The sequence below is a fragment of the Venustampulla echinocandica genome (genome assembly GCF_003357145.1).
Source record: "Venustampulla echinocandica strain BP 5553 chromosome Unknown scaffold_0, whole genome shotgun sequence".
Lineage (NCBI taxonomy): Eukaryota > Fungi > Ascomycota > Leotiomycetes > Helotiales > Pleuroascaceae > Venustampulla > Venustampulla echinocandica.
In genome coordinates this window covers 5348447-5372405 of record NW_022474205.1, presented here as the reverse complement: position 1 = coordinate 5372405, position 23959 = coordinate 5348447, and the positions used below count along the sequence as shown (strand labels likewise).

Sequence of the window (23959 nt, the reverse complement as noted above, 5' to 3'; positions counted from 1 at the left end):
AAACAATATAGAATTAATTTTCCGATCAATTACAGACACGTTATATGCTGCATCGCAGCGGTGCAATGCGTTATTTCAGAAACACTGTCACAAGATTGATACGGAATGGATAAAAAGCGGAAGGAGGTTAGGAACAGTGATGCGGATTTAGTGGGTTGCCTATTCGAGACCTGATCGCAATTAACCTGATCGCAGATCCCATGCCGAGCGCCAAATCTCCAAACAATGCCGGCGCCTCCCTCCTCATTGTCCAATCAATCGTTTGGGATAGATAACCTTAATACATGAGCCGGAAATCTTGCAGCGGCGATTGTTCTGTTGTAGGAAGTTCCAGGGATTGACAGGAATGGATCAACAATGACCATCCATGTTCCCCTATCTCGTTGGATCTGCAGGCTCATTGTTGGCAGCAGGTACATTACTGTGCCTGGCTAGTAGAACCCCGCGTTCATAAATACAAGAAGCTCTCGGCCCTCCTTCAGGATGTTGGCAATCCGGCTACCTCTCGTCTCCCTTCTCCCTTTTATTTCGCGATCGTCATGGTTTCCCTCAAGAATCTTCTGGTCGTCCTGGCCGTTTCGGCTTCCAGCTTCGCAATTCCATTTTCGTCTCGCGAAGATGGGCAATTTAAAGCCAGTATTTATCAGAAGCTTCCTGCCCCGCCGGCAGGCTGGGAGAGGGATGATAGTGTGAAGCTTGATAAGGATAGCTTTATGGTTAAGCTAAGGATCCATTTGGTGCAGCAGGGCATGAAAAAGTTCCATGATTTAGCAATGAAGGTACACACACCAAGCAATGCACAAATTTTCACGACGGATGTGTCGAGTTCCATTCACAATCCTTCTTTCTATAGGAGGGCAAATAAGGGTGTAGGGGGCTTTAATAGCACTCGACACCAATGGTCGAGGACGTGGGAGCTTCCTGATCGAGGCTTGACTGCAATCGATTTCACATACTTATGCTAACCGCTTCCAGATTGCTACTCCAGGACACGAGCTTTATGGCGGCCATCTTGCCCAGCACGTAATTGACTCGATGATTGCGCCAAAACAAGAATCTAAAGATCTGGTCTTGGAATGGCTAGACACCGAAGGGTTGAGATCTCATGCTGAAGTCTCCCCACGATCTGACTCCATCATTGTTGAGGCTAGCCTTGAGCAAATCGAGAAGCTTTTGAAGGCAGAGTACAGCAAATTTGGTGAGCTAGCTCGGTTTACATATTACGAAAGATTTTCTTCGTCGAAATTGGAATATGTCGCTTTAGCATATAGATATTGTCTACAATGCTAATTCCGAATAGTTCGACCGGAATCAGGCGACAGTGCCGTGAGAACACTGGAATATAGTCTCCCAGATATTCTCAAAGGTCATGTGGATATGGTCCAACCAACAACTTTCTTCGGCCTCCGAGCAATGAAATCAACGATCAAGGAAGTCACCATGAACATTGAAGACAATATTGCTGCAAATAAAATCAACACCGCGGCCAGTCCGGCAGCAGTCAAGGGTTGCAACAGCAACAGCATCACGCCTATTTGTCTTGCCAATCTTTATAACTTTGCATCCGACACAACAAACCAGACTGTCGGGAGAATGGGCATTGCAGGATTTCTGGAGCAGCATCCGATCCAATCCGACCTCAAAACCTTCATGAATAAGTATGCTTACTTCGACAACAAAAATGAGACTTACAGCTGTGAACTGATCAACGGCGGCACATGCCCAGCAACTGACGTAACAAACAACATTGTCGAAGCCAACCTTGATGTTCAGTATGCTCGCGCTATCACTCAAAACATACCCAATGTCTACTACAGCACTGGTGGCAGACCACCTTGGCTCGGGTCGGGAGGCAATACCAACGAGCCTTACCTTGAGTTCCTCAACTACCTCCTCGCTCTTGATGATGACTCTCTCCCAAACACAATGTCTATCTCGTACGGAGATGACGAAGCCACCGTCCCTATCGACTACGCAAACACCTGCTGTGACCTCTTTGCTCAGCTTGGCGCTCGTGGCGTCTCTATCTTGGTGGCTTCAGGAGATTCCGGCGTTGGCAATAGTTGCAAGGTGGACGGAAAGGCCCAGTTTACAACCGCTTTCCCTGCCGCTTGCCCCTGGGTCACAACGGTTGGCGGCACTACAGGTACTAGCCCCGAGGGTACTTGGTCTGATGGAGGGGGTGGCTTCTCCGAAATTTTCGGCCGTCCCAGCTACCAGAATGATACCGTAAACACCTGGCTTGAAACGGACACGACACACACGGCCATCAGCAAATACTTCAACAGCTCCGGGCGCGCATATCCCGATGTATCTGCTCAAGCTATGAACTTCCTCGTGGTACTCCTGGGCTCCGCCGCCGGGGTTTCTGGAACGAGCGCTGCTTGCCCGACTTTCGCGAGTGTGGTGCAGTTGTTGAATAGCGATCGGCTTGCAAGCGGGAAGAAGCCTTTGGGTTTTTTGAACCCGTGGTTATATGGTGAGGGAGCTAAGGGGATGAATGATATCACGACCGGGAGGATCACAGGATGTAGTGGAAGTATTAGTGGAGCGGGATTTTCTGCTGTCGCTGTGAGTTTTGTGCCCTCTTCCTTCCTTTCCGAAAAGCGACCATGACTGATTCGGTAATTAGGGGTGGGATCCAGCAACTGGTCTCGGGAGCCCCAATTACGGGTCTCTTTTGGCGATTTCTCGTGCCACAGCGTGAAGAGTTAAACCCTGCAGATGTTGAGTGACGTGTATATGGAAGTACAAGGGATATACATGTCTATAAACTGGAGACTTTTGGGGTTAATCACTAGCACATTAGTGATGTTATATTACGACCGCTACGACTTAGTCCGTTGTGCCCTTTTGAGGGTTGATTTCTAATTACCTCTTTTCCCTCACTTTATTTTGACTTGATTGTTCGCCCTATTTTGTCCTGTTCCCCCTAGAAGGGGTGATCTCGGTGAAATCCACCACACCTAACTCCACAGCACGCTTGCTCCTATTTCCTCGCTTATAGAAACCTGATGCTATTAGCGCGGATAGTAACCCCCTATTTTCATTTCTTGATTAAATATTGTAGCAGAATCGACCAGGAAAAATAGTTAAGGAGCTACATGAATTGGACTTTAATGTCAACTTACATCTCACATGGTTCAGAAAGCATTTCCAAATTACAACACCATTTTTTATTTTTTATATTACATTCCCATTTCCCAATCAAATTTTTATCTATCATATCCTCCACAATGTTTCCAATCTTTCAACCCTTTGCATACATATGAAACCTTATTGTAGCATGTATCAAGATCTCCCATCATGTATCCAGGGCTTGGTTTCAAGGTTTACAATAAAACCACAGCCACAACGGCAACGATAATGGCAGCGCTCTGGCTTCCGAGCATCTTGATGCTAGCCCCAGCAGAGGAGGTGCTGCGGAGATGGATCTTGCCATCGGGGCTCTCTATGAGGGCGCGGGCATGGACTCCTGGTTGGCCATCGGGTTTCTGGCCAGCAGTTCCACCACCACCACCGCCACCTTGACCAGAGCCACCTCCGCCTTGCCCAGAACCACCGCCCCCGCCTGTTTGTATCTGACCATCTGGGATCTGTGAGGCTCCGCCACCTCCTGCCTGGCCACCTCCTGGTTGTCCACCTCCTGGTTGTCCACCTCCTGGCTGTCCACCTCCTGGTTGACCACCTCCTGGCTGTCCACCTCCTGGCTGTCCACCACCTTGGCCAGTACCACCGCCCCCACCTGTTTGTACCTGACCATCTGGGATCTGTGAGGCCCCACCACCTCCTGGTTGACCTCCTCCTGCCTGGCCTCCTCCCGCCTGTCCTCCGCCTGCCTGGCCACCTGATCCGCCTCCACCTTGGCCGCCTTGACCACCGGCTTGGACTTGACCGTCTGCGATCTGTGAGGCTCCAACACCTCCACCTGAGCCACTGCCTCCACCTGAACCCCCAGTTGAATTTCCAACTCCACCGCCACCACCAGTATCAGCACCACTTCCTTCGCAGGGAAGAAGATTTAGCAAAGTGGGGATGCATTGGTCGGTCAAATGCTTGTTGTAGATGTTGAAGAACCCGCCACTATCACATTGGAAAAAGTCCGGGGAGCCTTTCAATTCCAAGGTTTGATTCTTACAGACGGACCAACCATCGGTAGCAAGGGCGTCGGGCTGCGGAGGATTATCAAACTGGAACTGGTTATTGGCGGCAATGTAGCCAGTACGGCCCTGACTATCCGTGAGTTTGCCGTCGGAAAGTTCAACTGTCAAAGTGCCTTCAACTGAACAGTCGGTAGAGTTCTGAGAGAAAGTCAGTTGCGATATTTCCCTCTGCAGTAGAGCCCCATACCCGTATGTCGCGCTTCGCAGACGCACTAGTATCGGACTGGATAAGGAACTTTCCTGGGGAGGAAGAAGTACAATCACCAGATGGGGTTGTACCACCTTGGGGAGCGGCAGCGGCAGCTGCGGCTAGGGCAGCAAATGCAATTGTAGTTCGCATCTTAACAATGAGTAAAAATGCTCCAGAATATGGATAATGAGATGAAGCGGATATCAACCGTGTATGCGGCAACTGGGGGCTTAAGTAGAAGTGTATAAGAGATAGAGAAAGGTATGATATAAGAGCCAGTACACATTTTGTGGACTGGATAGTTGAGTGACAGAGACATCCACAACGACCAATACATCATTAAAGTTTGGAACGATATATCCATGACCAGTGCCATCCGTCAGCATGAAAGCGGCGGTATGCATTCGTCATTTTAACGGTGATCTCCAGAACTTAAACAGAAATAACAGTCGATACTAAGCCGTGAGGGCCCTTGAAGGATTATGATTGAGGCTATAAATAAAGTGGAATATGACAAAATGAAGACTAATAGAGACAAAACCTAGCTGAATAATTTGACCTCAGACTGGTAGATCAAAGTAAACTGATATCTAATGACAGAGCAATTATTGTGAAGTTTCCTCAAAAGCTGTTACTTTGCAAGCTCTAATTGGATGCAGATGTAAACGGCTGGATATCTGAAAAGTCATATGTTCTGGCCACTAGTAGTTAGCGCCTCAGGTAAACTATATTAATAAAGAAAATGGGGCGGTTGGAAAGGAGGTTTCGGAGTTTTCGCAAATCAAAAAGATGTTATGGCGAAAGAGTTTGTTGTATGATTCAACGAACGGGAGGAGAATATTCCATCCGAAGACTGATGGCGTAATACTCGAATGTTTGCGGTAGTGCCGCGATTGAGACGGCCACGAACCTAGGAACGGCGTGGAAGAACGGAATTGCCGGATCAGTTGGCCCTCTCAAGCCGAAGCCCAACCTAGTGAAGTCTTCAAAGGTTCCTCATCTAAAGATTTTATATCAACCCAAAGCAGGAAGGACACTGCGGGGAGGTTAGTCTCCATATAAAAAGCTTGAATCTCAAATATTATAGCGAAGGGCGTAAACTGAGAGAAACGAGAGCTTACAGTGGCCAAACAGAATTTCCGGAACTCAAATCCAACAGCCCCCGAGTCAAATTTTGATACCATGATAGGGAGAATGGTATGCGGAGGCGCCATATCCAAGAAGCTAAGTGTTAAGCAATTCCCTCGTGCTGAGAACTGATGAGCAGCCTCATATTGCTCAGTGCGGTGAAGGCATCGACAATTGGGACTGTGGTTCACGCAGGAAGAATATCAGCCCGCTATTCCATTCCCGAGTTCTCTACAAAACCCCAGGTCTCGAGACTTCATCTTTCCTTCCCATCATCTCATGCCATCTTTTGTTGCTAAGAAAATGACTCGATCTTGATCCTGCAACTTGTCTGTTCACCTATCCGCAGCATCCGATCAGACCACAGTGTATCATATCCCGAACTTCTATTCTATTCCTAGATTTTCGAATTCGATGCTTATTGTAGAACATACTATACATCGCCCTGCGGAACTATCATATGCTCAGTATACTTCGGATTGGAACACACTAGACCATGACGATGAATGTAAACTTTGCTACCCGGTTCCTCCGCGCAATTTGATTCTAACACATTAGGGTCGGGAAATAAGTCACAAAAACTGGTGCAGTGCTTTCTAGATCGTGGTAATGGGCAATGAATAGATAATGGTGATAGATGGTGAGTGACAGCGAGGGGGAGGGACGATGTGAGGTTGGAGATTGCCCAAAGTGGGATCCCTGTCCGCCAACCCAAAATGGCCTATCTCCTACAACCTCTGGGCCCTTGAGCCTTATCCTGGTTTCTCGATCACATCATATCATATCATCGCATTATCTGCTTTCATTCATTCATGGATTGTCGCGTCTGGCATGTGTCGCATAGTCTAATTGTTCCAAGAGTATGCGATGCGATGTATAATTACGGAGCATACAGTGCTTCCTATGTCAAACCCTCGTTTTGGCTTGCCAGAAGCTTTGTTTTTCGCCCTTTCCGACGACGGCTCATCGAGTTGACATAGTCAAAGCCCCCCCCCCCCCCCTCAAAAACAATCTGCTCCTCAATCATTCTACTATTGAATTGTTCTGATGTACACCTGTCTCTTATACACATCTAGATGTGTATAAGAGACAGGTCCTGGATCTTTCCCTAGTACTGTGCTTCTCTGCTCGGTCCAAATGCCCGTGGCATTTAGTATCTATGATCCCCGCTGCCGAAGCGCGTCTCATACTTTAGCTTTTCGTTACTTTTATGAGATAATAGCCAGAAGGAGTCATACATCAAATCTGCTATCCAAATTAATCCTCCAGGTACTAATCTTAGCATCAACTATCCCCAAGTCTCTCAGGTTCGAGTAAGCGTCTAGAGATCCGAGTGCCTATCCTCGATTACTAACAATCGAATGTCGTTTTAAGGTCTCGAGGATGAAAATTGCAAGCTGGGACTGCGCCAATTTTGGCGAAGCTCAGTTACCGCCTAGGCAGGAAGAAGAAGAAAAAGGAACCGCCGCTGAGAAAAAAGTGCATGGTTGAAAAGGATGGATGGGGAAGGGAACCCGGGAAAAGGTAAGGTGTTGCCGTGCGTATGTAGGCAAATGAATTCCGCCTATACTATTCATTTCAAGCCAATCGCCAACATATTGTTATATAGATAGAGTGGTGGAACCTAATAGACCAAGACCCCAATCAATAATACTTTCTAAAAGGCTTCCTATTCAACTTACTATCATCTGAAGCGCCTCTTGAACGCGCCCCCTTCGGATACCCCTGAACTAATTCGTAATACGTAGGGGGCGAACGTATGTCCTTCCTGCTATCGTTGTCCTCCGCAATAAGATAATACTCAATATGTGTATTGATGATCAATTCGCTAGATATCACTAGTGCCTAACAAAGAGATATCGAGATATCCCCATGCTGCCATCTGATTCGTTGAATGCAACTAATATAGGGGTTAACCGCCCCGTCTCACGAATAGGGGCCCTAACCGAAAGCCCCTGAATAGGGAATCCCTACACTCTCTCACCCGTTGAGTTCTCAGAAGTTAGTAGATGACAATATCTAAGTAAGGTGGCAAGCAAGTCTCACTGCACCGCTCCACCGAGAGGAAACCAAATATATCAAACTCCCTAGCCGCTTCTCAAGAAGTGAGTCGAAACCACTTTATCCATAGCTAGCGTCCAAAAGATAATAGCACGGCATTTCATCAGGAACGAAGTCCCGATTTTGATTAGTTCCTGTCACCTCATCTATGGTTTATAGCCCTGTATGCCATTCAAGTTCCAATAACAAAGAATTTACCTTGTCCAGCGTTGGCGGCGGATCGTAAGTCACTTGCTCGTGTGGCATTAAGATTCTGAGCTGTAGATAACGGGAGATGAGTTTCATAGTTCATGCGACTGAAAAGCGGGAATATAGACTAGGCGGCAAAATCCTCGTTTGAATTCCTCGACGTGAATCTCAACTTCTACAGATTCTTTATAGACTTTCGATAGGAGATCCAACTCCGTATTATTGCTGGCTACCTCAAGGCTTCCAAGAACACCTTAACTCCGCCAGATTGGTATCAAATCCCCGGATCTAAACGTGTTCTTCCGGTGATCTACTCCCGATCCGCCTTCCACAATCCATACGGACCTTGGCAGTTCTTCCACATCTTGATCGTTCCATCCTCGCTGCCAGTGGCATAGAGCTTTCCATCGGGGGAGAAGCTGATGCTCCAAATCGGACCGTGATGACCTTTATGTACATCTGGATATCTTAGCCATGAATCTCAAGGAAGGAGGAATTGCTTACCTAGTTCATTCTCCGAATCGTAATCGTACACCTTAGCCCAAGTGTCCTTAGCACCACCAGTCACAAACTTCCTCTGTGAAGGATGTAAGGCGACACTTGCAACCTCGTATGGCAAAGTAACCGATTTGATCAGACCACGAGCATCGTGGCCGCCATAAAAGTACACAGTTTTGCCAGCCGCGATGCAGAGGACTGGGAAACCACCACCGATATCATTCCGCTCAGGTTTCACGTTGGTGAATTCGCAGGAACCGATGTCGCCTTGTACAATCTGCTCTTGTACAACAGTTCGAGTGCGCAGATCCCACCACCGTATGGCTTTATCGTCTGCGGCTGTAACCAGTATATTAGGATCGCGGGTCCACACGATGGCTTTGATCGTGCCCTTGTGAACGCCAGGTCCAATTTCAAAGCCCTCCTCGGCGGTTATAACTGAACGGTCCGCAGAGCCATTGGATTTCTGATCAGGAGTAGACACCCCAACCATCTTCTTTTGTGCAGGTGCTGCTGGCGCAGAAATAGGAGCTACACGGGAAAGGTCAAATATGCGAAGTTTCTTCTCCATTCCACCAGTCGCAAGAAGGTGCCCTTGTTCAGGAGGGAACGCGATAGCTCGGACTATGTGGTTGTGTTGGAGAGTGCAGACAACTTCGCCGGTATGTGTATCCCAGACCTTCCTAACATCTACTCAGCAATTGAAGCAATTAAGAGGGTATAACGGAGGCTTACGCTGTAAAATCTGCGGAGGCAGTGGCTGCACTCGCGGCATCAGGGGAAAGTCGAGCTTGGTAGACCGCGCCTTTATGACCAAAGAATGTACCAATCCTATAGAGTATAAGCCAAGCGCACGTAAAGTACACAATGTAATAGCATACCAGTCGCCGGTAACGCCGTCCCGTAGCATAGGATTGTTGTCTAGATAAATGTCAGTCATGCATGGTTAAGAGATACATCACGTAAATACAGACCTTTACAAGCAGAGATCAAATAAAATTCATCATCTCCATCAACAAAGCCAGAAAAGCTGAGATGCATAACAGGTCGGGAATGTCCATGGCACGTGAGAGGAACAAACTGTTTCGAAATTTCAGGTCCCCCCATGATTACGATCGTCGATGTGGGAGGCTTCGTGAGGGATGCGATGTGCGAATAGCGTCGTTATATTGAGAGTGTTAAGAGCCTTGTCTACAACAGTATATTTTCAACCACCAGAAAGGCGAGAAGAATGACGTCGGGTAGCGAAAGTAGAGCGGAAATGCTGGTAGTGCCCGGGCAGGCAGGCGAAGACGGTCTTGCGACGGCGTGTAGTGTGGGAACGAAAGGGGGGAATATCCGTATCGCAGAGTCGCGAATTGAATGCGTTCCAAGATAAAAGATTCGTGAAAAGGGTCGTAACGGTCGTTAAAGTGTCGCAGTGCCCCTCAAAGCGCGATGTTTTTCTCGGGGGTCTCGATCTTCTCAACAGCGACAGCAAAGAGCACCTGAACTTGAAGGTATTGCCACAGTCCAAGGGCTCTCCTGGTGGAAAAGAGAGAGGATATTCCTGGAGGAAGAAGGACTCGAGGGTGGAGGTGAATTTGCCGTAGCGTCAAACACTATAGATAAGGACCACGTGACTGTTATCGGGAAAGGTACCTGGGTACATATGGTGTACGTACCTGGAAGCTCGTCGACAGACATAGAACGAGATGCCATTGTAAACCGCATCTCACTGCTCACAACGAATAGCAAACTTGAGTATCCCGCAATAGGAAATAACAATCACGGCTTCTATTGCCATGGCCGAGTACAAGCTCTCGGCTTCACTGTCCGGACATGAAGACGATGTGAGAAGTCCCCCGGGCTAATCAGGACCCCGCCATTCTTGAGATTTTGATATAAACATGAATACTGATCTCCCCTCGTCATTAGGTTCGCGCAGTGGCCTTTCCTTCCTCGAAAGCTGCCATTTCAGCCTCCCGAGACGGCACAGTACGATTATGGAAGCTCCTCTCCGACAATCCTCCCTTATTTGACGCCAACATAGCTTCAAACGCCACAGCCTTTGTAAACGCCGTTGCGTATCTTCCCCCAAGCCCGCCCTTCCCAGAGGGCCTGATTATATCTGGTGGGCAAGATACCGTAATCGAAGTACGCCAACCGTCGAATGCCCCCCAAGACAATGCCGAGGCACTACTACTGGGACATCATAAAAACGTATGCGCGTTAGATGTGGACCAGGCTGGAAAGTTTATCGTCAGCGGGAGCTGGGATGGTGAAGCAAGAGTATGGCCTGTTGGAAAGTGGGAATGCGAAGCCGTTCTCAAAGGACATGAGGGTAGTGTTTGGGCAGTGTTAGCTTTTGATTCGGAGACAATCATCACGGGTTGCGCCGACAAGCTTATTCGAGTCTTCAACACAAATGGGAAGCTATTACGGACAATTGGAGGAAGCCAAGATGTTGTGCGGGCCTTATGCCGGATACCTAAGGGACACCCGTCCGGTGCTGACTTTGCCTCGGCTTCCAACGATGGAATTATTCGACTATGGACGATTTCTGGTCGTCAAGTGGCAGAATTATTGGGGCACGAGAGCTTTATCTACTCATTAGCATCGTCTCCTTCAGGGGAGCTGTTTAGTTCTGGCGAGGACAGAACGGTGCGGGTGTGGAAAGGCACCGAGTGCATTCAAACCATCACGCATCCCGCAATATCTGTCTGGGGTGTAGCAGTTTGCGGAGAGAATGGGGATATTGTTACTGGCGCAAGCGATAGAGTAGTACGAGTATATACCAGAGATGCAGCACGATTTGCCGATGCTGAGACAACGCGGCAGTTTGAGGAGTCTGTCAAGGAATCGTCGATACCTCAACAGCAACTTGGCGATGTCAATAAGGAGAAATTACCTGGACCGGAATTTTTGGTACAGAAGGCGGGTACGAAAGAGGGGCAGGTGCAGATGATTAGAGAACTAAACGGTGCCGTTACCGCACATCAGTGGTCGGTTGGTAAGTCTTGTTCTTGCAACCTGTAGTCAACCGTCTACTAACTCCTAGCAGGCCAGCAGCAATGGATTAATGTTGGTACAGTCGTAGATGCAGTGGGAAGCAGCGGGAAGAAGGTTGGTTCCCCATTATATTTATTCATCTGATACTAACTAGCTTAGGTCGACTATCTAGGCAAAGAATATGACTATGTCTTTGACGTCGATATCGAAGATGGGAAACCACCATTGAAATTACCCTACAACCTCTCTCAAAATCCCTACGAGGCTGCCACTAAGTTCATCCAAGACAATGAGCTTCCAATAACATATCTTGATCAAGTCGCAAAATTTATTACTACCAACACCCAAGGCGCAACTATTGGACAGCCCGCAGCACCAATTTCGGCACCAGATCCCTGGGGCAGCGATAATCGATATAGGCCAGGAGATTCAACCGCACCGGCTGTCTCGATCCCTCCTAAAGTCCTCCCACAAAAGGAATATCTCGATATCCTTGTCGCACGAGTTCCAGCAATACAAAAGAAAATTGTGGAATTGAACCAAGCTTTGATAGAAGGTGGCCACAAAGATGTGTCTTTAAATCCGACCGAGCTCTCAGTATTATCAACTCTGTGCAAGCACTTGGATTCAACCGGCGCCACAAAGGCATCCCAATCTGTGACTGGTGGCCTCGATCTCGCCGTCAAGCTGACAACGACCTGGTCATACAAAGATCGATTACCAGGCTTGGATATTCTACGGTTACTCGCCGTAGCCCCTGAAACAGCAACGTTCTCGCACCCCCGAGGCGGGAACATAATCGACGTCCTCGAAACAGGGGCAACAGATACGCAACCGCCAGCAGAGAACCACGTAATGATGGCCATCCGTGCATTCGCCAACCTCTTCTCCTCCGCCGAAGGCCGCCAGCTTGCGGCTTCAGAGTTCACAAAAATCCAATCTATCATCACACCCTTCATTTCCTCTGGAACTACAAACCGCAATCTCCTCGTCGCGGTAACAACGTTGTATATCAACTACGCGGTATATTTCAAGACCGAGAACCAGACACCCGCTTTCGACACTGTCATCGCTTTGCTAGATACCCTAGCTAAGATTCTTAGCACAAGCACGGATGCGGAAGCTGTATACCGTGCCCTTGTGGGGACTGGGACACTGTTGACACTTGACGAAGAGACACGAAGTGCAGCGAAGGAGGTTTACGGCGTGGAGAAGTGTGTGCAGAGCGCGGTGGGGAGGGTGAGTGATGTGAGGATCAGGAATGCTGCGAGGGAGATTGGGGAGCTATTAAGAAGCTAGTGGTTATAGTTCTATGAAAATAAAAGGACATGAGAATATGAGTGATGAAAAACAGCTTTGCTAGATTTGCATTTATAAAGCGGATAGCCTAGATAGATCCAGCCTGCAAGTAGCGTTCGTATGAGAAAATCGTATTGCCTGTCTACATCTACACCTGTACTGTACCTTCCGATCGATGGGGCCTTTTACCGGCCTGGTGGTTCATGAGAGAGGCTTGGCTTGTGAAGGGAAGCGTTGGGATATGTGCCCCTATGTGTACTACATCATGAGCAAACAAGGATACAGCAGTAGTAGCGATTGATTGAGAGAAAGCGATTCGTTCATCTATCTCACAACTAGTATCAAACTATCTGAAAGGTCATCTCCCTTCTTCTTTTCCTTCACCCATTCCTTTCCTTCTCCTCCTCCTCTCACCCTGTGTCGCCGATAAAACAGCCAACAGATAGCTAGGCCCGTCATACGATGCCCAAAAAATTACAAAGGGAGTATAAAAATAGACTATGTTCCCTCACACCCCTTTCGCCATTTCCCAACCCCGATAAAAAAAAACGCCCCAATATACATGGCCTAGCTGGCTGGACTAGGGTAGGTCAAGGTCCATATCTACAAGTGAGGAGCCCTGGTTCCTTTATTTCTTCTTCATCTTCGGTTCATCTCGTCTCTTCGAGGAACTTGGCTTGAGTGCTTAGTTGATTGTTGTTCATGAGAGGGTGGCTTAACGGCCTCTCGTCAGTCCTTGTCGGGTGGCCGCTTATAGGAAAGTGAACATAAGCAGCGCTGCAACGGGCCAGAAGGAAGCCCTGGCGAGCGTTTTCGATGCAGATGAGGCCGTGTTGCCGCTTATCGCAGTGGAGAAGACGTTATTAAAGGAGATATCTGACGAATTGAAACAATTCGTCTCGTTGACTTCGTCGACGTCTTCGGGGAGCGCGAACGTGATATCGACGCACTATTACATAAAATTAGCTTTTAAGCTGTGATATTTACTAGGTTGGGGAGAGCTTACAGAATACAGGGCCGCTCCATGTATCGCCGTCTCTACAACCTGAATGGTTGCATTATCCCCCACGTTCACGGTGAAATTGGGTATATTGGGTAGCGGCACTTGTGGTAGGCAAAAGGTTCCAGGATATGGATTCTTCGACGGGCCGACGATTTGGAAGACGGGCACCATTGGGAAGGACATGTTTGGTGGGCCGTGGTCGGGTCCGTCAGTGCCGAATCCGATGTTCATGTAGAAGAATGCCGTGGCATGCCCTTGGAACCAGCCTGGTTGGAGAGCGATGGCGCCACCGGTGACGGGCCATTTGGTGCGGTTGGTGGTTGTGTAGTGGCCGCCGCCTAGGAAGGGGACGTTAGATGGATGTGAAGAGAGAGAAACAAATTGGAGAAAGACATGCATATATTCGCTCGGGCCTAGGAACGAGTATAGAATGATAGACATGGGAAGACTAAGTCCACTCATCCACCAAATCCTCCGATCACATGGCCTTCATCTGCGATGCTCGATCTTGATATAAGAGAAAAGGCATAACTCACAAGGATACATCCATTGCATGCCATAGGGGTATGTCTCGTTGGTCACCAAGTTATCGCCCCTCCAGCCCGGATACGTGAGGACAGTGTGAGCCTCGGCCACCGTCCAGCATAACGCCGCGATCAGACATATACTTCGAGAGAACATGGCGATGGGATATGTTGTCGGTCCACACGCTTTGCAAAGTTCATTCAGAGGCGGGTTCTCGTTTCCCGGTTCCTTTTTCCGGTTTCTCGATACCCGGTATCGTGATTATGGGGGTTGTAGCGTACTCAAGTAGCAAGCACTAAGTAACAGAACAGGCGAGAGGGTAGAGATATAGAATCAACACACAGGATTTCAGAAAGCGCAATCCGAGAAATAGGAATAAAGAAGAGGTCTGAAAGCTGCAACCATCTTGGCTGTCAGCTCTCTTTTGATCTGTCTGGCCAGAAGCGACGGCGGGCAGTCCACCACCAACAGAACGGCATTGCATCGCATTCTGGGCGGATGGAGGGGAAAGAAACTCGCACAAGCACACGCAGATGCAGCAGCCAGAACACCGGGCGGCTGCGGCACCGCCAATCACTGCGGCGATCCAGCCTCTCGCCAGGCTAATAACGCGATGATTTGCAGGCCGCAGCAGGGTCTCGTCGCCCATCACAGGGAGCAATAAAGGGGAGAGGCCAATCAGTCGCCAGATGGGCTTCCTCGATGCGCCGGGCATTTCGACGCGAGACACAGCGAATAGTTGCTTCTCACCTCAGCGTGGAGTAGTCATCACCTTCAAGCCCGTTCAGGCCTCCTATCAACCAGCGACCACAGCCAGGCGGGCAGCACCCCCGGGCCATCCGAGCATATCACATCGAGAGCTTCGACGCCCAAATAATGTCCCCTCGAATCGCGATCATAGCCGCTCGGGAGCCGGGAGGAGCCAGCGGCGTTGTTGAGCTTTGGGGCGGAGGCAGAGGGTGGGGAGAGAAGGTGGTTGAGCTGCCATTGATGGGGGCCAAGGACCTGAGAGACTCCGTTCTTCAGTGGCCAGTGTGATACTATTACCCTATTCCGAACGTAGCACTACCTACTACCTGCTTCGTAGTCCTCGAGTACCCGAGTAAGGTAGTTAATAATGGAACAGCTAACAGGCGTTGACTTGGATGCAACGCAACAGCGCAAAGGAGAGCGCCTGCAACGCCTAGGATAGAACGCCTAAAAGCTATCGCTTTGGGGCCTTGGGCAGAACAATATCGGTACAGCATGCACAGCACGACTGAATCCGGGCGCCGAGGAGGGCGAGAGGGCGTCGTGACTGGTACTTCGACGTCGTGGTTGACGCCAAATTAGAAATGGCAGCGGAAGTTCCCATTACCAGGCACGGAACGGAAAGGTAATAGCTGTGCCATCATTGTGCCTCCGTCTGCATACATTCCGCCGAGGTATTATTATCATCGTGCTTGACTGTCGCAAACTAAAGGCAACCTGAAGGAGCGTCTGTTTGGTCTCGTCACTTGGTAGCAATTGTCGCCGCGACAATACTCGCCAGTGGTCAGAATAGTCATCGTAAACTTTCGATAATTCATGCCATACTTCGCAGAATCGTCCGACTCGACGCGCCCAGCGGGTGGGTTCGCTCTCTCATCACATCACACATCACACATCAAACATCTCATACCACAAACCACACATGGCCGGCGCTTGGAGAAAATTGAGGAATCCCGACAGTTCGGATTCCAACTCTGCTAGTACTCTGTATGCACAGCCGGAGTGCTGTAGCTCCTTCGAAGTTCGGAGGTAGACTGGTAGGATCCTTGAGTCTTGGGTCCTTGAGTCCTTAGTAGTGACAACCATGATTGAACCATACTGTTGTAGCCACCACTCGCCCCCAGCGGTATCTTATCGCATGCCAGCCAGGGGCAAAGGCGGTCACAGCCGTTTGGCCATCTGCCGTCCGGCTAATCCACCCCTCAGCTACGTAACTTTCTTTTCTAAAAATAAAAATCCCACCCACCCAAACTTTCCAAACGTCAACAATATCAATATATTGTTTGTGCATCGGGTGGTACAGTGCGCAGTACCTATCATTGAACCCCTTTCCCAGACCTCTGACATCGACTTGCCTACGCGAATCCCACCCTACCCAAATTTGGATCTTTTTTCGTTTCCTGGGGTGCAGTTCTTAGGACTCGAGATCCGTTGCTTATACGGATAGCGAAGTCAAAAATAGAAATACACAAAGGATTACGAAAGGGAAAATGCCGCACACGAACCGCAAGAAGAAGACGCCCGCGGGCATGAAGTCTGTAACGGACCAGAATCGGAAGCAGATCATCGTTCATACCAAGCGGAAGGAGGTGCTGGATGACGAGGGATGGACACATGTTGTGGACAAGCCCAGTCGCCAACGGGCATCATCCGTCACAGAGTCAAAAGATGCTGGCAAATACTGGTCCATTGGCGCGGATTTCAAGGTTGGTGATGCGTATTATATCAATCGGACAATAGAGGAAATCCAGGAGGAATTTACACATAGCAAGAAGGCTTGGGAAGGGAGCCCGGCTTGCGCCTCGCTAAAGGCATTGCTGGACGAGAAAATGAAGGCGGACAGCAACACCAAGAAGATCTCGAGAGTGGTAGCACTTGGTCTAGGGAGTTTGCAGAGTTCGAGAACCCAATCGCGGAAAACGTCGTTCACACAAATGGCTGCTTTAGAAACAATATTGCAGATTATGGGTGAGTGTGCTTGCGACAACTACAAATCTTAGAGGATGCTAACTATCTATGTTTCTTAGCCAAGGAAGAGACGATTTCGATGATATTCCAAGACCCTGTTTTCACCGATCTAGATAAGGAGTTTTTGGTGACTCTTGGCCACCAGGTCGTCGAAGATCCTGCCGCATTCGATCAAATTGATGAGAACACCCTGGTTTACGCTATACACTGTTATTCTGATGTATATCAGAAGGTCAGTCAGGCTCCAAAACCGGCTGTCTTAGTTAGTACAGACGTGGAATTGTTTGACAGGACGAGCTTGTAAGTCTTTTAACTCGATATCCCTAAAGGGCTACATTAACAAGTTGGCAGGGATGGCGAGAAAGGAGATGTTAAATCTCTAGGCGCCATGGTCGAAAGTTATGAGGCAATCCCATTTCCTCAAATCCGGCACGATTTCTCGGATACCAAGATATACTGGCCGAAGAATGTGGAAAGTGGAAACCCTTGAGAGTCGGGGTCGATGTCAGTTAATGGATGCGTGGGGCTCCCGCATTTTATATCTGCAAACTTAGAGAAAGCCCTCTTCCGAGTTGATCAAGCTGCTCGAAAGCTCGAGCGCTCAGTGCACATCGCTGGTCGAGGGCTCCCTGCACGTGGAGCGAGCCAACAGGCTCAATTGCAGAGCCGGGACTCCCCTTTGTGCAATAGAAGCCTATGCAGCAAAGCATCCAAAAGAGGAGGGAGCTTATCAGGTCGCCTCTTTAGCCGGATTTTTACGGCTCTGTATCCTCTAACAATATCAATCGAGAATACAAGCTCCTTGGTAGGATCCGCTCCTGTCCATTTTGTGAGCCGCCGACTCTTCTCCGTGAGTGCTACATACTCTATAAAGAGAATAAGTGCTCACGGTTGTGCCAGGGCCCTAGATTGGCAAAGTGTGGTTGCGTATCGCAGTGAAAATTGAGACATGCCCAAGACCTGATTAAGAAATGTATTATAGATTTGTTGCATATCGCGGTTGGGATGGAGACGTTCTCTACGTAGTAGGCCTTAAGGGAATGTATCATAGTTTTGTTGCATATCGCAGCTGCACTTGAGACATTCTTCAACCCAGGGGTCAGAAACGTAATAAAGTTTTGTTGCATGTCGCTGTTTGACGTGAGGAATCCAGTCATTCTCCCATGCCCAATCCGAAAGGGTAAAGATATTTTGTTGCATGTCGGACTTGAGCTGAGAACTCTTCTATTGCCTAATTTGGCTATATAGAGAGTTTTGTTGCATATCGGACATATTTTAAAATATTGCACTTTGATTCAGTCTCTCACTTTGACCCGGTTTCTTACTTGGACCCACCCGTCAGAGATTTTGTTGCATATCGGACTTAGGAATAGAACATTCCTCTTGCCTAGTATATAGAGAGTTTTGTTGCATTTCGTACTTTATACTAAAATGTCCCACTTTGACTCAATCTCTCACGTTGACCTAGTCTCTCATTCAACAGCAGAGTCCCCGGTACTAGGATGAAGGTAGTGAATAGCAGTGGTGGAATATTTGAATTCTAGAAGCTTGCCCATTTCACACTAGTGTTTCCCTTCTAGGTGGTTGTAGAATCCTTCCGCTCGAGTCACTCGAGTCACTAGGTAACCAAGAGGGGCCTCTCATCAAAGTTTTTCAAGCTTGGTTGCAAAATACGCCTACAGAGTTCTGACAAATCTAGACTACCTAAATAGGTATTTCCCACCACAGCCCAATCTTATATGCAGACTCTACCAATCACCAATTAATTAATATTCTCGCTCCTTACAATCGTCCCAAAAGCATCCCCCAGCTCAGCCAAAACAATCCTCACCAAATCCTCTGCCTTCACCCCAGGAATATTCCTATCCCCAACGGCATCCTCCGCAACAATAACATCATATCCCCTCTGGGCAGCCTGTCTCGCCGTAGTACTAACACAAACATGCGCCATATACCCCGTCAAAACCAACTTGTTCCTCCCGGTCTTCTTAATAATCTCGTCCAAGTCAGTGCCCGCGAACGATCCGGGATATAACTTCGTCACAGCATGCTCGCCGGATTTGGGCTCAAGCTCGGCGAATTCTTTAGCTAGATCAGTGCCTGGCGTGAAAACGGGTGCCTGGGCGGGGGTTTCGTGGACGATGTGTACGATGGGCGCGTTGGCTGCCCGGTACTTGGCTAATAAAGACACGATGGCTTGGCGTGAAGAGTCGACGTTTTCAGTTTTTAGAAGACCGTTGATATATCTATGCTTCATGTTAATTTTATATCCCTACTGTGTGTGTATTGCCCAAGAACTCGAGGACGAATGCACATACTCATTCTGAGCGTCAATGATAAGTAAGACACTATCGCTTGTCGATGCGGTAGACGGCGCGATGCCTATGATCTCACGGAATGCCTTTGTCATTTTGGAGTATTGGGGGATTTCTTCTGCTTTCTGAATTACCAAAGGCGTACCTAGGTACCTAATGAGGAGAAGGGAAGGGTAGTATTTATAGTTGGCAATCCGGACAGGTGGGACTTTTAATGATTTGCTTAGCAATTGGTATGATGATATTGCGGGGTGGTGGCGTGCCAGAGGCGGGGCTCCATTACATTCTTGAGGTAACACAAAAGGATCAGAAGCATTTATCACCATCGTCATCAAACATTTTGCGGGCGCACACTATGGGTTCCATCGATTTGCCTCTATTGACAGTACGAGATGTTATAAATCATTGTGCATGATTTCGATGCCGAGGTTGCGAGGGGTTGTGTTCTTTACCTATTGTGCAAATCGTGCTGCTTATGTAGGGAGAAGCTCGGTTAGTCGGTCTTGGCTATCGCCTTTTAGCTTTAAAGGCCTATTAGAGAATGAAATAAATAGGTAACGAAGTGGTAAGGAAGCAATGGTCTCCCAAGCTGCTGTACCTAAGCTAAAGCAATGAAGCTTGAGGCATATATATAGTGGAAGAGCTTAGCCCGGTAGCTACTCCGCAGGCCTGCCTTGACTACCTAGGTGCTTACTCCGTATGGAGGTATGTTCACTACTTCGTATTGAATTGGTTAGCAGGTCAGCGTATGCAATAGCACTGGAAATTTAACTGTGGCGCCTCCTCTACATTACTAGAGGATTAATTGGGTAGAATAGCTTCCAAAGTTGAAATAGTGGGGGATTGCCCTGACGCTAATATCCCAAGACACGACGGCGTCATAGGGGTTCGGTTGTAGATAAGGATCCCCTTGGCAGCGTTGTTCCCGGGACGGGATGCGCAGATCAACATTGAAGCTTTTTCATGTAAACAAATACGTATCCCACAGCCAATGGTAAACATCTCAGTAGTATCTAATAAAGAAAACATCATTCCTATGAACACGAGCACTGGCCTCATCTTCGAAGTAGTGACAGCCGCGATCTCTCCTTACGTGTTGAGGCTCGGGGCAGTGCAACACAGCCCCTGCTGCCCACAATACTTCGTACGAAGATTTGCAGTGTTTCAGTGTCGCTCCCCCGCCAACGGCCATACGAGGGCACACAGAGTAACGGCTGAGGCCGACAATAGTCCAGGCGCATTATTCCAGCCGCAGATGGGCGGCCGGGCTTACCAGCGCCCTTCTGTGCTGACGCTGCCCAGCTGCCCAGCTGTCCAAATCCTTCCGAAACCCCATCATTAATTCAACACCTAAAGTCTCATTCTCGCAACTCCCACTCCATCCGGTTGCACACTTGCTACGTTCAACTCTCGCTCTAACAGAAACAGGGCCGGAGACGTTACTATAACGGCAACGGTGACAGTGACGTTGCTGGACCAAGGCGGCCGGCGCTGGTCAAGGATCCCGCCCATCCACTTCTAGGCTGGGCAATACGAGACATTGAAGAAACTCATCTCACCTGCGTAATCGACACGACACTTTGCCCCCGTACAATACGATACTGTACGGTGCCCTTTTGTTCGTCATGTCGAGACGCTACTCTTTCGAAGAGCCCTACGATGGAAGGAGGACTCCTCTGCACTCGCAACCACAATCACAACCCGAACAACAACATCCCCAATACCAACCTGAATACCAACCCCAATACCAGCCCGAATACCAATCATATGCACCTCAACAACAACCACAGCAATATGCCGAACAACCATACCTCTCGCAAAACTCTCCTCCAATAAACCCCGCGGCGCATCCTGACAGTTCCTTCAACCGATTGCGAGCAGAACGACGATATAGCAGAGGCGCAGATCAAACAAGCCCAAACCCAAACCCATTCCAGTCACCCACACCCCCTCCTCATCGCGATCCAGAGGGCCGATATTGGGGTCGTGACATGGGATACGCAAATACCAATTCCCCCTTTGCAGACACCACGCCTGGAGTCGACAATTTTGGGGCGCAGGCTGGAGGCGGCCTGACCGGCATCGCAATGAGCATCGCGGATGCGAATGCGAGGGAGAGCGGACTGGAAGCTATGAGGCATACACCGGGTTACGTTCAGCACCCACAACGAGAGATATCTCCATTCCATGAATCGGATTCGCCCTACGCAAGAACTCCGCAATCGGTGTCCTCGTCCCCCGCTCCTCTCGGTGCTGCAGCATTTCCTCCTGGATCATCTACGCCGCAAGCGCGGCCCATACCTTTGACATCACACAATAATTTTCCTCAGAACGCCTACGGAGACATACCTCACCGATATTCGCGGAATCTCGACCCCAACCTGACCCAATTTGATCCAAACATTATCGAAGACGATGGAGATGATGGCCTTGAATACAGAACTCCGAATAGAACATCTATGCTGAGTTTGGGTCATCACTCTGACCGAAATGTTCCTGCGGCTGCAGGAGCTGCTGGAGGAGCTGCGGCTGCAGGCGGTGTCATGGGCGTTCTGGGCGGCCTGGTCGGGAAAAATGGAAATAATGGCGCTCAACAGTATGATCCTGTGCATGGACACTACGCCCCCAATGAGTATAATCTCGATGGACCGGAAAAAAAGAGCGAGTGGTTAAATAAGCAATCGACGGGGAAAAAGAAGTTGCGGTGGGCCGTAGGTATACTGGCAGCTCTTCTGCTCCTTGGGGCTATTGCTGGTGGCGTTGTAGGAGGCATTTTAGGTTCGAAGAAGAAATCTTCGTCATCTGATACAACTGCCAACGGCCAATCCGCAAGTGCAGACTTGCAATCGAATGGAGATCTCAACAAAGATTCTGCCGAGATTAAGAAGCTTCTGAATAATAAGAACCTCCACAAAGTCTTCCCAGGCGTCGATTACACCCCGATGTATACGCAATACCCAGACTGCATACACTATCCTGCATCCCAAAACAACGTCACTCGAGACGTCGCTGTCCTTTCTCAACTCACCAATACTATCCGACTCTATGGTACAGATTGCAACCAGACAGAGCTGGTCATCCATGCAATCAATCAACTCGGTCTAAAAGACAAGGTCAAAATTTGGATGGGTGTCTGGCAGGATAAGAATGTTACGACCAATGCCCGGCAGTTAGAACAGATGTACAAAATCTTTGATACGTACGGTGCCGACCCATTTGTTGGCGTGATTGTTGGGAATGAGGTCCTCTTCCGCAAGGACATGACAGCAACAGAATTAGGCACCTTAATTTCGGGCGTCAGGACGAATTTGACTACCAAGGGAATCAAGCTCCCGGTTGCCAGTGCGGATCTAGGAGACAACTGGACGCAAGATTTTGCAGACAAAGTCGACTATGTAATGGCAAATATCCATCCGTTCTTCGCAGGCGTCGAATCTAAATCCGCCGCAGCTTGGACCTGGACTTTCTGGCAAGGCAAAGACGCAGCCCTCAAAACTGACCCTTCAAAGAACATCATTTCCGAGACCGGCTGGCCATCCCAAGGAGGCACTGATTGCGGAATGGCCACCACATGTACCACCGGAAGCGTAGCCGCCATTCCAGACATGAATAATTTCATGAATGACTGGGTGTGTCAGGCGCTGGCAAACGGCACGAATTACTTCTGGTTCGAAGCGTTTGATGAGCCATGGAAGTGGACGTTTAATGAGCCGGGCAAAGAGTGGGAAGATCAGTGGGGACTGATGGATGTTAATAGGGACTTGAAACCGGGGGTTGTTATTCCCAGTTGCGGGGGAAAGACGGTTGGTTGATAGGCGGCATAATGAAAATGGGCTGGTATAATCTTCTGGGTTGCTGGCGGTGTTTAATTTGGAGGAGGCGTTCTTGATAATATTTTGGGGGGGGCGGGAGGACTCGGTATATATCACGCGGGGACAATTACGGACCCACTGACGAATGAATGGAATGCATGCCTTCCTGCTTTTGAAGAGGATGGCAGGTATTGGTTTTTGTGCGTGGTATCTTTGCCCGATGTATAATATCCATCCACCACGTTGTGGTGCGTCATTATTGTTACATATCATGTTGAAAGGGGATCTTGGGTTGTCCATATACGAGACGTGCATATTTCATAGCATGGAATGAGGTTGTTTATAAAATGATGATGGCAACCTATTTATAAGTGTGCTAGTTGATGCGCATAGAATTTCTGTTTCTATTTTTCCGAATCCCGTCACATAGGCTCTCTTGGGAGTTAACTACTACTCATCTAGGGCCATGCATGACGCAGGTGTTGTAGGTAGCTCATTTATCACTCGCCCCCCTATCTTTGAAGAAATATCGACGATGTGATATTTTATATCCCGGATACGGCGCTCAACAACTCTTATATCCCTCAGTGGAATTGCCCCTCGCTTTCCGGCGGTTCTTGGACGGCGGGGCCTATATGAGCTGTCAGTGGGAATGCTTTTTGGGAATGAGCGAATCATACCAAGGACCATGAGGAAGTCAAGACATATGTGTACATGGAGCGCTGGAGGAACAAGAGACGGCTGCTTCCCCTCCGCATATTCTGCTCTGTTATGGCAGGCTGTAATTTGCCTTTGGTCATTTTGATGACATCGACTGGATGGATTTGGGTGTATGACAAGCCATGAGCATCCCATTATACCCCATCATCAGAGTTCAGGAAAGTATCCCCAACCGAAGGTCTCCATTTCCATCTTCAGACGCAACCTAACGACTCTTAAAGCGCTCGAAACAACCGGATAGAGCCATGACACCATGCACAACCCTAATAACACCAATAGTTAGCTTTTTAAAGTATGCTCAACAACAGGGTAAAAGCCAGAGAGGTTTATTGTTACGAACGCTAAAA

At 48.7% G+C, this 23959-nt stretch overlaps 8 protein-coding genes across 8 annotated transcripts; 4 read left to right on the top strand and 4 right to left on the bottom strand.

Moving 5' to 3' along the window:
- Positions 1 to 539: 539 nt before the first annotated feature.
- On the top strand, positions 540 to 2707 carry BP5553_01659 (Subtilisin-like protein; the record flags this gene model as incomplete). The annotated part of the gene is made up of 4 exons (XM_032010282.1): positions 540 to 779; positions 976 to 1198; positions 1301 to 2571; positions 2633 to 2707. 4 exons carry the CDS (start codon positions 540 to 542, stop codon positions 2705 to 2707), a joined length of 1809 nt encoding a protein of 602 aa, XP_031874336.1.
- A 625-nt stretch (positions 2708 to 3332) lies between these two features.
- BP5553_01658 (uncharacterized protein) lies at positions 3333 to 4503 on the bottom strand (the record flags this gene model as incomplete). Its single annotated transcript, XM_032010281.1, has 2 exons — positions 3333 to 4301; positions 4351 to 4503. 2 exons carry the CDS (start codon positions 4501 to 4503, stop codon positions 3333 to 3335), a joined length of 1122 nt encoding a protein of 373 aa, XP_031874335.1.
- Positions 4504 to 8041: 3538 nt separating this feature from the next.
- On the bottom strand, positions 8042 to 9336 carry BP5553_01657 (WD40 repeat-like protein; the record flags this gene model as incomplete). The annotated part of the gene is made up of 5 exons (XM_032010280.1): positions 8042 to 8190; positions 8236 to 8912; positions 8965 to 9060; positions 9111 to 9150; positions 9204 to 9336. The coding sequence occupies 5 exons, from the start codon at positions 9334 to 9336 to the stop codon at positions 8042 to 8044; spliced, it is 1095 nt and encodes a 364-aa protein (XP_031874334.1).
- Positions 9337 to 10013: 677 nt separating this feature from the next.
- Positions 10014 to 12519, top strand: BP5553_01656 (uncharacterized protein; the record flags this gene model as incomplete). The annotated part of the gene is made up of 4 exons (XM_032010279.1): positions 10014 to 10061; positions 10147 to 11221; positions 11273 to 11334; positions 11380 to 12519. 4 exons carry the CDS (start codon positions 10014 to 10016, stop codon positions 12517 to 12519), a joined length of 2325 nt encoding a protein of 774 aa, XP_031874333.1.
- A 751-nt stretch (positions 12520 to 13270) lies between these two features.
- On the bottom strand, positions 13271 to 14203 carry BP5553_01655 (Uncharacterized protein; the record flags this gene model as incomplete). The annotated part of the gene is made up of 3 exons (XM_032010278.1): positions 13271 to 13468; positions 13526 to 13860; positions 14059 to 14203. The coding sequence occupies 3 exons, from the start codon at positions 14201 to 14203 to the stop codon at positions 13271 to 13273; spliced, it is 678 nt and encodes a 225-aa protein (XP_031874332.1).
- A 2084-nt stretch (positions 14204 to 16287) lies between these two features.
- On the top strand, positions 16288 to 17255 carry BP5553_01654 (uncharacterized protein; the record flags this gene model as incomplete). Its single annotated transcript, XM_032010277.1, has 3 exons — positions 16288 to 16765; positions 16825 to 17065; positions 17117 to 17255. 3 exons carry the CDS (start codon positions 16288 to 16290, stop codon positions 17253 to 17255), a joined length of 858 nt encoding a protein of 285 aa, XP_031874331.1.
- A 1272-nt stretch (positions 17256 to 18527) lies between these two features.
- BP5553_01653 (uncharacterized protein) lies at positions 18528 to 19175 on the bottom strand (the record flags this gene model as incomplete). Its single annotated transcript, XM_032010276.1, has 2 exons — positions 18528 to 19011; positions 19084 to 19175. 2 exons carry the CDS (start codon positions 19173 to 19175, stop codon positions 18528 to 18530), a joined length of 576 nt encoding a protein of 191 aa, XP_031874330.1.
- A 1530-nt stretch (positions 19176 to 20705) lies between these two features.
- Positions 20706 to 22892, top strand: BP5553_01652 ((Trans)glycosidase; the record flags this gene model as incomplete). Its single annotated transcript, XM_032010275.1, has 1 exon — positions 20706 to 22892. The coding sequence occupies one exon, from the start codon at positions 20706 to 20708 to the stop codon at positions 22890 to 22892; it is 2187 nt and encodes a 728-aa protein (XP_031874329.1).
- Positions 22893 to 23959: the final 1067 nt, after the last annotated feature.